A 12,359-nucleotide genomic window follows, 5' to 3' on the forward strand; every position below is an offset into this window, starting at 1 on the left:
ATTTTTGATGGGAGACATGTCTGGACTGCAGGCAGGCCAGGAAAGTACCCGCACTGTTTTACTACGAAGCCGCGCTTTTGTAACTCGTGGCTTGGCATTGTTTTGCTGAAATAAGCAGGGGCATCCATGATTATGTTGCTTGGATGACAGCATATGTTGCTCCAAAACCTGTATGTACCTTTCAACATTAATGGTGCCTTCACAGATGTGTAAGTTACCCATGCCTTGGGCACTAATACACCCCCATACCATCACAGATGCTGACTTTTGAACTTTGTGCCTATAACAATCCGAATGGTTATTTTCCTCTTTGTTCCGGAGGACACCACGTCCCCAGTTTCCAAATATAATTTAAAATGTGGACTCGTCAGACCACAGAACACTTTTCCACTTTTCATCAGTCCATCTTAGATGAGCTTGGTCCCAGCGAAGCCGGCGGCGTTCCTGGGTGTTGTTGATAAATGGCTTTCGCTTTGCATAGTAGAGTTTTAACTTGCACTTACAGATGTAGCGACCAACTGTAGTTACTGACAGTGGTTTTATGAAGTGTTCCTGAGCCCATGTGGTGAAATCCTTTACACACTGATGTTGGTTTTTGATGCAGTACCGTGCAGTGATTTCTCCAGATTCTCTGAACCTTTTGATGATTTTACGGACCGTAGATGGTAAAATCCCTAAATTCCTTGCAATAGGAAATTGAGAAATGTTGTTCTAAAACTGTTCGACAATTTGCTTACAAATTGGTGACCCTCGCCCCATCCTTGTTTGTGAATTACTTAGCATTTCATGGAAGCTGCTTTTATACCCAATCATGACACACACCTGTTCCCAATTAGACTGCACACCCGTGGGATGTTCCAAATAAGTGTTTGATGAGCATTCCTCAACTTTATCAGTATTTATTGCCACCTTTCCCAACTTCTTTGTCACGTGTTGCTGGCATCAAATTCTAAAGTTAATGAATATTTGCAAAAAAAAATGTTTAGCAGTTTGAACATAAAATATGTTGTTTTTGTAGCATATTCAACTGAATATGGGTTGAAAATGATTTGTAAATCATTGTATTCCGTTTATATTTACATCTAACACAATTTCCCAACTCATATGGAAATGGGGTTTGTATATTAATATATATAAATTACAACCAAAATAAAAATATTGGCTGTAAATATACTCTCCTCTTAACCATGCCCCTCACCACAAACACGCCCCCCAAACCACGCCTCCGCCCCACCCCCGACCACGTCCCCACCTCCCGAAATCGGAGGTCTCAAAGTTGGCAAGTATGTTCATTGATGAAAAGTTGAGTTGAGTTCAGTGCATGCTGTAAGAGTTAACTGACAGCATCTTGTATCCAGCAATTTGAAAGCCAAAACTGCATCGGGAAGTTCCACGTTGTTCTTACGCATGCGAAAACAACGCTGTTCAAAGTCAATATTGTAGTTTGCCATGGATACACTGCAGTCTCTTGTAATCTGGTTAAAATCTTTTTTAAGCTTCATAGGCTTTGTCCTTTTCTTCCTTGAGTAACAGTGGGTCTAGTTTCTGAAGCAAAGTTGCCATGCCAGTGTATTTATCCGGTATTTCCATCGGCGTGTCTCTCACCGCTCCGGACACTGACAAAACCACGGCAAACGTTTGCTTTTTCTTTTCAAGCTTCGTAACTTTGGTCCAAATCAGGACTTCATTCTTCCAGCTTTCGTACGGCTTCGCCTCGTTGAAGCCCGGCGGTACTTTGCGGTTACAAACCATCCCCTGCTACCAATGTTACACAATTATAAGTCCAACTTTATCTTTTGTCTCTGGCCTTATTCGGCCTCTTTCCTCTTACAGAATATCCACTCAAATACTTCCTTTCCTGCTCTTTGCAATAATACCCACTTCACAATAAGTTTGTGCTTCCCAAGTGGTCAAATATAATAGTAGTAAAATGTACACAAGTGAGTCTATATCTTAACACTATGAGGGAACTATCCTCTTTCAATCTTTTATTCAGTTCTCCCAGGAAAAGAGGGTCTCGTTCTTCATCACGCTCAAAAGGGTCCAGGCGCAGACGCTCCAGAAGTCCCCCCAGAGAGCAACGCTGGCGATCTCGTTCTCAGGACAGGGCGGATCGCGAGCGTGACAGAGAGCGGAGACAGAAGGGTCTTCCTAGCATCAAGAGCCAGACGCTTAGTGGTATGTGTTTAGTCCGCCCAAGCATCTGTCAATCTTTGCATAGAGGTATTAACAATGGAATGGTTGATAAGTTTGCAGCACAACACTCTGGGTCGGTCAGCTGGACAAGAAAACACAGCAGTCTGACGTCATGTCCCTTCTGGAGGAGTTTGGCCAGATTGACTCAATCAATGTAAGTCAGCATTATGCAAGTACCAAAAACCGTTTTACTCACATTACCGTTGTATCTTTGCAGATGATACCTCCCAGAGGTTGTGCCTACATTGTTATGGTGCACAGACAGGACGCCTACACTGCCTTGAACAAGCTGACTCGTGGTTCGTACAAAGTCAACCAGAAGTCTGTGAAGGTACATAACCATACCCATCCTGCCATCATTTCCAGCTCTGTGCTGATTATCTTGATTCACTTTATTTTGCCATCTTGCCTAGATTGCGTGGGCTTTGAACAAAGGTATAAAAACAGCACACAAAAAGTTCTGGGACGTGGAGCGAGGGGTCACCTACATCCCCTGGGCTAAAGTGAAAACCGAGGAGCTGGAGGGCTATCGAGAAGGAGGAATGTTCGACCCAGACACATTAACTGAAGGTTGGCATCTCTTTATTCTATGTTGCACAAATTGTGCTTTTCTCATATTGTCATTTGTGGTTACTCAGATTGGAAAAATGTTCTGAACCTCAAAAAGCAGGCGGTTGTCAACGGCATGTCAGATACTGCACCAAGAGATGGGACCGTCGAAGCTCAGATTCAGGTAACGCTAATGCAGTCTTTAAACATTGTTCTTTCTCTTAGTGCTCTTTTAATACTGGTTCATAGACTCTTCTGTTGGAGGCTCACCTCACATTTTCATGTAGACTTATTAAGAAAAATAAAATATTGTTTTTCATGAGAAGTAGAGCTTATCTGAATCACCTTATCATTACTACTTTTTAAAGAGCATTGAACAATAATGCCCTTTAAGAGATTTGACACCATTAATCATCAGTACAAGAACAGGTACCTAATTAGGGGACATTCAAGACTTAGACTTTGGGATGCACATTCATAATGTACTCCCCTTCTTACAAAAATAGGGAACATTCTTCACATTTCATACCTATATTTTACAATAGTCTACATCAATCACTAAATATGACTGTTTCTGTAAAATTATCAACATACACACAAAATAAATGTGAATGTCTTAGAGATGTAATGATTTTTTCTTCATGTTCATCAGTTATCTAAATTGTTGAATGTGCTTAAAAATACTTAAATACATGCAAATAAACAGACACAGAAGAAGAAACATTAAATATTCTTGTTTCTGAAGAAACATGTCATTGTTGTTAAATGTTTATCCTCTGTTTTAATTTATAAAGTTTTGAGTGTTTCTTAATGGTTGAGGCAAAATCGGTTTGTATGTATTATTTCCGGTTTATGTGACACAATGCGGTGTATGGATTTTCACATCTGTGCCACCTACAGCAGTGGAATACCCTCACACTTTGCCCCTACTAGCAGCTCTACGGGCTATGACTAGGGCTGGGCAATAAGACGATATCAATGTATATCGCGATACATACGTAATCAAGAAGTTGTGAATAAAAGAGGAAAAGTCCCTTTGACAGTATGCCAGGTTTTTGGATTTTTTCAAAAGGACCGTAGGCAGACCAATGTGGTCTGTAAATGATGCAGTGTTCCACCAAGACTAACTAATACCACACCATCTTAGCCTCGCTCACCCATTAGAGCACAGCTGCCACTAAACCTGCAGAAAATAGTTAGTCAGGTTTCTCTCTTTACAATTTCACACGTTGCACTATTTTCTTACACTTAGGCATTTCTTACATATTCCTTGTATATGCACCATCATTTTAAGAGCTTATTGTTAAGTGCTCAATGGGATTTTACAATTTTGTTCACATTAAATGTCTTCTCTGGTTGTGTTGACATCTCCCTTCTGCCTTGATAGTGGAGTAATTATCAGCGGAAGGTTACATTTTAAATACAAAAGTTTACATTTAGCATACTTTTCTCCCATTTTTGATAGGTCATAGAGGGTATCAATCATTTTCGATAAGGACAGATATAAAACACGGGCGAAAAGCAGGTCCACACCGCCACCCGCAAAAACATGGCCAGTGATAACATTTAAAGTGTGAGAGCATATCCTCTTATTCTTGTTAAAACATGAATACCTTGTTCATTTTGCAAAGCAGACTTTGTTTTTATGGCCATACATCTGTGATAGGCGAGCATTTAAAGCGGTCTCTGCCCCGGTAAGATTGTTAGCTTGTGCGATGCTAGATAGCGAACAAGTGTGAGACAGTTATGCAAAAAATAACTATCATTTTACAAAAAGTCAGCTCGCTAAACTTTGTCTACATCAATTTGCGAGCTGTAAAAAAAACGACACAATAACAAACGCGAACCACGCGCAAAGAGAAAGACAGGCACCAATGTGGAGGTATCGTAACAATAAACATACAATCTATTAAATAACATGCGATGAGGTGGCGACTTGTCCAGGGTGTACTCCACCTTGACTGAGAGGCTACAGCACCCCTCGCGACCCCAAAAGAGACAAGCGGTAGACAATGGATGGATGGATGGAACTAACATTTTAAGAATTCATCAAATATATATATCTACAAACCCTGTTTCCATATGAGTTGGGAAATTGTGTTAGATGTAAATATAAACGGAATACAATGATTTGCAAATCATTTTCAACCCATATTCAGTTGAATATGCTAAAAAGACAACATATTTGATGTTCAAATAATCATTAACTTTAGAATTTGATGCCAGCAACACGTGACAAAGAAGGCAATAAATACTGATAAAGTTGAAGAATGCTCATCAAACACTTATTTGGAACATCTCACAGGTATGCAGGCTAATTGGGAACAGGTGGGTGCCATGATCGGTATTAAAGCAACTTCCATGAAATACTAAGTAATTCACAAACAAGGATGGGGAAGGGTCACCACTTTGTAAGGTTCAGAGAATCTGGAGAAATCACTGCACGTAAACGATGATATTACGGATTTTTGATCCCTCAGGCGGTACTGCATCAAAAACCAACATCGGTGTGTAAATGATATCTCCACATGGGCTCAGGAACACTTCAGAAAACCACTGTCAGTAACTACAGTTGGTCGCTACATCTGTAAGTGCTAGTTAAATTGCTACTATACAAAGCCAAACCCATTTATCAACAATATCCTGAAACGCTGCCGGCTTGGCTGTGCCCGAGCTCATCAAAGATGGACTGATGCAAAGTGGAAAGGTGTTCTGTGGTCTGACGAGTCCACATTTCAAATTATATTTGGAAACAGCAGACGTGGTGTCCTCCGGAACAAAGAGGAAAATACCCATCCGGATTGTTATAGGCGCAAAGTTCAAAAGCCAGCATCAGTGATGGTATGGGAGTGTATTAGTGCCCAAGGCTTGGGTAACTTACACATCTCTGAAGGCGCAATTAATGCTGAAAGGTCCATACAGGTTTTGGAGCAACATATGTTGTCATTCAAGCAACGTTATCATGGATGCCCCTGCTTATTTCAGCAAGACAAGTGCTACAATAGTGTCGCTTCGTAAAAAAAAAGAGTGCGGGTGCTTTTCTGGCCCACCTGCAGTCCAGACCTGTCTCCCATAGAAAATGTGTGGCGCATTATGAAGCGTAAAATACAACAGCGGAGACCCCGGACTGTTGAACGACTGAAGCGCTACATAAAACAATAATGGGAAAGAATTCCACTTTTAAAGCTTCAACCATTAGTTTCCTCCGTTCCCAAATGTTTATTGAGTGTTGTTAAAAGAAAAGGTGATGTAACACAGTGGTGAACATGCCTTTTCCCAACTACTTTGGCACGTGTTGCAGCCATGAAATTCTAAGTTAATTATTATTTGCAAAAAAATAAAGTTTATGAGTTTACGTCAAATATCTTGTCTTTGTAGTGCATTCAATTGAATATGGGTTGAAAAGGGTTTGCAAATCATTGTATTCAGTTTATATTTGGATCCAACACAATTTCCCAACTCCTATGGAAACAGGCTTTGTACGAATTGAGTCTATTAGAGTGCTAAAACTGCCAAGAGTTAATCAATAATCAACATATGTGTGCAACTTTTTAAACATCACAAAATGCTTTTCTTTTTGATGAACTTGAATTGTCAGTTCAGTTTGTTGGTTTCTGAAGAGCTAACTCATTCAACATTTTATCTACTATAAAGCGGTAATTCGCCTATTAGTTAATTCGCGCAAGTGCCACCGGTATGTGGTGCGTACATTCATGAATGGAAACTAAGGAAGACATGCTTTCCTTTTCCTGAAAAAGCATCTGTGTAACATTTTAAAATGTAAACAATTGAGGAATAATATAGAGAAATATATTTTATTGTGTGTTTACAAACTGATGTTTTTTCAAAGTGTTGCTTTTAAGATGTAGGCTGTTTGGCTTCAGGTCAAATGTGTGACGAGGTTTGAGACTGTGGAACCACTGTTTTGGAAAAGCCATAGAGAGTAATGAAAAGTATCATACTTTAAATAAATTAGTAGTTAAAATACTTCTATTTAAAGAGGCTGTTTTCAGCTTCATGCGAATGCGTAGAAGGTCATGACTTTCCAATGTGTTGTAAACGTCATGTCCTGCCATCTTACAGCTTTTAGCACAACATTTTGTAACCCACACACAGAGCATGCACATTAGCTTAATGGGTTAGCTAGTAATAACGATTTGGCGAGCTAACGTTAGCTATTATTGAATGTTTATCCTATCGTAACAACATTAAGACTGCAAATTGTTAGTTGATTCTCTGAGACTGCTTGTGTGTACGTGTACGTGCAAGTGCTACTTGCAAATACAATACAAATTCCTCTGCCTGACGAGCAATCTTTATTGTTAATTGTGAGAAATACCTTAAAAAATATGTATGTTCTGTTAAACTACGTGGTGTTCTTATATTTTTTGGTTTAACAAATGTAGCTTTGAACATGTTGCAAACAGCCCCCTAAAAAGTGCACGGTAGGATTTAAATGACTTAAAACATTATTGGAACATATTTTTTAAAAGTGTGTAATAATCAAAACAAGATTTTGAAAGTTTGGTTTATTTTGTATGTGTGAAAAATACTTCTCTGGAATAGTTTGTTTTTTATAAAAACACCTGGAGCCCTTATCCCGGGGGTCTGCAATCTGCGGCTCTTTTGATCCCTCTGTTGTGGCTGCAGGTAGTTTGTCACTACACTGACTTTTGAGGCACTGTCTTTCAATGTTCTGCATCAGCTATTCAATTTCAGGGCGGTGTTTTCTGGTGAGAAACTATGACACTTGTCATGATTCAGCTCGGTTGTTGCAAATAAACAATGGTAACTAGAGCGGGATTGAGTCTTACTGGAATTGGTGCTACTTACTTTAATAGCAAACAAAGAAGCAAAGGTGGGCAGTATGCCTTGTGATTGAATCACAACACGAGACAAGTACTGAAACCCAACCAATTACAGCCTGGTTATACTTTTAGGCATACATCGTGCAACACAACAGGATTTGGAGGGGGAAGACCGAGCTTGCCTTAACGCAGCAGCATAAACAACTTGTAGATAGAGCAAAAGTTTGGCACCATAGAAATACCTGGTAAAAGAGGAACATGGAAAGAAAGGAGATATGAGACAACCAGTGTTAAACATAACGCTGTTACATAAGAACAGTGTTACTAACACACACATAACTTCAACTACTAAGAGGGAATAATGAACAACATTTCATCGAAGTGACAATACCCTTTTTGTGAACAAGGAGAGATACAGCAATTCAATACCTGTAAGATCTATGATTTATTATTCAAAGTCGTTTGCATAACACTGATGACAACACAACAGGTCACAAAACAAAATTGGATCTTGACTAATTGTCAGGGGGCGATAGTTATAGGTCGTTACCTAGGAAACTATAGGGAGAAAGTAAAAAAAGAAACCAGTAACAAAATAACATGCAAAATATAGGGGAGGGAACAAAGCAGGATTAGAACGTGACAGTGCGTTAAAGGAAACCGTTTTTTGTAGCATTAACTTCAATATAATGATCACATAGGTTTTGATTTGGTGGAAACGGGCCCAAATGACTCTTTTGATGCAAAATGTTGCAGAGTCCTGCCTTGTCCCAAAAACAAATTCCTTTAAAGTTATATAATTTCATAATCAAGAATGTATTGAAATGTTTCTTTAGGAGGCATTAGCAGAATGGGTCATATGTGATGTCCCATTTTCTGAAGGCTGCGAACAGGACCCAGAACCTTCTTATACATGGCATTGTTTTTGATACTTGGTGATATTATATGTATTTAAATTTACCTATAGCACGATTAGTTCTATGAAAACGACTTGTCCAATGAAAGTGGATCAAGTTATGGATTTCGGTCCACCGAAATAATGTGTTTATTTTGGTGGACCCTAATGGCCGAGGAAGAAGGTGTTGTCGTAGTGGAGAGTGACTGCAATACAATATCCCAGCCACGCAAAGCTAGCACAGTCGGTGGTGTGTCTACCAGCAAGAATTTGAGATCGGTGGTTTTCTGCAGGAGGAAAGCATATGTCAAGGTGCAGAGAACTTGATTATTTGATCAAACACAATAAATGTGTTCATGGTGGCATCCCAGGAGGGCTACCCGGTGACACGGCCACATTTCGGGTCTCATGGAATAAAATCATCTTCAAAGCCTGCCATTTGCACATAAAGTCTCCTTTTTGGAGGAACTGAAGCCAAATTGGAGAAAAGGTAAGCTGAAAGGACCCCGAAAGGGACAAGCGGTAGAAAATGGATGGGTAAGCTGAAAGGACGCCTTGTTGGGAACTATTTTCTCAATGTGCTGATACAGGACTGGAAGAAATGAAACGTCATTGACTTGCCATCAAATAACACCTGCATAAAGAAGTGGATGTTCTTATAAAATCTTCATACTCCCCTCCAGAACTCGTTAACCATCTGTATATAGCTTTTTATTTGTAAGTACATCCAGGTACTACAACCTAAAATTGGCTAGATGGGGTTCATTTTCTTTGAACCACCAAACCAGTAGTCAATGTAACCTTTTCACAACAAAAACATGTGCTTGAAACTTTTAACTTGCTGGATTAATCTTTGAACCAATATGTTACACTCATTGGCTTGGAATTTTACCGTTTGGCTGAATTTCTGTAAATTTTTGGTTAATTTGGTGCCATTGCAACCATATCATTGTTGACATGGCAGAGGTGCGTGCGTATGTAATTTTGAACGAGGTGGAATGCATGAAAGCAGACTTCTCCTTTTCCCATTTATAAATGACTGTCATTGTAGATTTTTCCAATTTATGGACCGGAAAAAGATGTTTGATCCGTTTCAGAGACCTCCATCGGGGCCAAACAGCAGTCTCGGGTCACTGTCATCTGTTGTGTGAATTTCAGCTTTCACGCCCACAAAAAACTAAGGGTTTGCTCCGTTTCTTGTTGGCCCCGTTACTGCAATGATGGTGACCTAGACTTAAATGGACTAAAGTGCACGGTTTTTGGAAACCTCTGACAGGAATACGGATCAAGAACCAAATCGTAACTGCTGCAAAAATGGCTGAATTGTGTTCATTAGATTCAAGTATTCACTGTAAAATGGGACCATGCAAAAGGTTTTTTTTTGTCCAAGTGGCTAATTACGGCTTTGGCAGTGACATTTATTTTTGTAAAACTGTTAGCTTTTGAGAAAAGCACATACGTTGACAATGCATTTCAGTAACTGTACTTTGACCTGTTTCTGTATGTTTCCCTTGCCAGCCGTGTAGTAAAAGTTTTTGTTTAAGTGAAAAAGGCGATGCAGCTGCGTGCAAAACGAATTGGGAAGGTCTTGAAAACGCTACCGTCCTGGTGAGTCATTTTGCTGGGGGGCAGACAATTAGCCGGAGGAAGACACTGCAATGCAAACAGATGCCAGCAGTTGCCAGATTTGTTCAGTAGAGATGGTCACAATAAGCGGGAACTATTAAACTGTTATTTGAAATGTGGCACCTCATCCACAATCTTAAAGGGAAACTGCCCTTTTGTTATTTTACAAAAGTTGTTTTTGTTTTTTTTTGCATTCTAACATGTAGAAATCGTCTCGTTCTTGGTAGCTACCAATGCAGATAATGGTACCAATCAATTCTACCTGTAAATCACTTTAAAAATGAATTCAGAAACCGTCAACAATACTCAGTATAATAACCAAGCTGTAGTAACATTGTTATTGTAAGAGAACACTGAGGAACTCTTTCACATCAGTGTGCTATGGTATAAGCTGTAAACGCTAACAAGATAAGCTAGCTTCTACGACAACATGAAACATGTTTGAATTTGTAAGGCACAATACTGATATGACACAAATCTGTAATGAGTGAAAAACATGAACAATCACATAATATCGGTAAAGTATTTTTAGTTTTCTTTGTACACAGTTAGCCAGGTAGTGTATATACTGTAGTTGTACTAACACGCATGACGTGTTGCGTGTATCGTTATAAATATAAAGTTTATTTGGGTAAGCACTCCATTTATGTCAAATAGCTTGGCTTCAAATTCCACATTTAGCACCTTCAAATCATTTTCACTTCACGTTCTCGGCTTCTGTATGCGCCAACGTATCACTTTTCTTTCGAGCTTGCTTCTACAAGCAGCAGTTTATCCTCAGTATATTCAGCTTCAAAAAGATAAGGTTATGAATCCTAATTTATCTAAAAAGAGTTGTCTTTGTTGTTTGTTACCAAGTCTGCTATGATTAGAACAGACGTGCGTTTGTTTAAAATAGTTGGACGTGCGCTGCTATGGAAACGGAAATCAATGCGCTGAAGACATTAGTTCCGGCAATGATTAAAATGATCAAAAATAGGTAAATAATAAACATATAACATTGTTATGAATATGTCTGTCACAAAATTATTCATACATATATATATATGTACACACACACACGTGTGTGTGTGTATATATAAATATGTTAGTATGTATATATATATATATATCAGGGATGGGAATTTTCCGCCGATTTTGGCGCCGCCAGTGTGGTTTTTGTCTCTGCGTTAGAGATCCGCGGATAGTAGGGGTGTAACGTACGGTACGTGTATTTGTATTGAACCGTTTCGGTACGGGGGTTTCGGAGATATTAAGTAGCGAGTAGCGCGCCGCACGTTGTGTAAACAATGCACACCTAGGCTCCATGAATTGATTTACGTGGACGCCGACTTAAATTGAAAAACTTATTCGGGTGTTATCATTTAGTGGTCAATTGTACGGAATATATACTGTACTGTGCAATCTACTAATAAAAGTTTCAATCAATCAAAAAAACAACACACGGCATGCTAGCAGCGATCAAGGTACTGTATATGATAGACTGACCACACCTCCTCTTTTCACGGGATATGTCCTCTTTGCGGAGCTGTCCAGGTGGAGTTTCTTAAATGCCTCAAATGTCCGGTATTTTTAAGGGGTTTCGTGTATTTTCAATGTACGTTCAGGGTTAAGAAGGGGTTAAAAACAAAAAAGTGCTGCACGCCAGCAACATTCGTGAGGGAGGGGGAGACCGAGAGAGTGAGAGAGTTATGATAAACGCGCATGCGTTGCCAGGCTCTGCTTTTTAACGATAGGTTTATCAGATTTTATTTTTTATTTTCTATAGCAGTGGTGTCAAAACTGTGCCCCGGAGGCCATTTGCAGCCCGCAGCTAATGTTTTAAAGGCCCACGACACATTCTAAAAATACTATTAAAATAAACGACATAAACAAAAGTGAAATAAAAAAGCTTAAAGGCTAAATGCAATTTAGAAAAAGTTACAACGTTGACTAATAAAACAAAGCTTTTTTTTTTCTTTCAAACTGTCATTGCTCAAAACATAATATTGAATCAAAATCAATGTTATTATGAATTATTGACCTATCCAAGTTTCCGATTACTTCATATCAAATATTTCACTAAGAAAAATGTTTTTGGTGGAAGAGTTAGCAAATTTGTTAAATAAATATTCAACAAATGCATATTTTGTTGTTTTCTTACTGTACCGAAAATGAACCGAACCGTGACCTCTGAACCGAAATTTTTGTGTACCGTTACACCCCTAGCGGATAGGCAATTATATCATCCGCAACTGCATCACTAAAGTCGTCATCCACCCAAACCAACATTTTATCAAAGCCAC

The 12,359-nt window shown here is 39.1% G+C and overlaps 1 protein-coding gene across 1 annotated transcript in view; it reads left to right on the forward strand.

The window, feature by feature from the left end:
- LOC133537128 (SR-related and CTD-associated factor 4-like) overlaps window positions 1-12,359 on the forward strand; it is a 96,013-nt gene that overhangs the window by 47,200 nt on the left and 36,454 nt on the right. Inside the window, exons 12-16 of the mRNA XM_061878008.1 lie at window positions 1,997-2,178; window positions 2,250-2,350; window positions 2,414-2,527; window positions 2,610-2,766; window positions 2,835-2,929. Of these exons, the coding sequence (XP_061733992.1) occupies window positions 1,997-2,178; window positions 2,250-2,350; window positions 2,414-2,527; window positions 2,610-2,766; window positions 2,835-2,929 (649 nt within the window). The remainder of the gene's footprint in view (window positions 1-1,996; window positions 2,179-2,249; window positions 2,351-2,413; window positions 2,528-2,609; window positions 2,767-2,834; window positions 2,930-12,359) is intronic.

This window comes from Nerophis ophidion, linkage group LG18 (genome assembly GCF_033978795.1).
Source record: "Nerophis ophidion isolate RoL-2023_Sa linkage group LG18, RoL_Noph_v1.0, whole genome shotgun sequence".
Taxonomy (NCBI): Eukaryota; Metazoa; Chordata; class Actinopteri; order Syngnathiformes; family Syngnathidae; genus Nerophis; species Nerophis ophidion.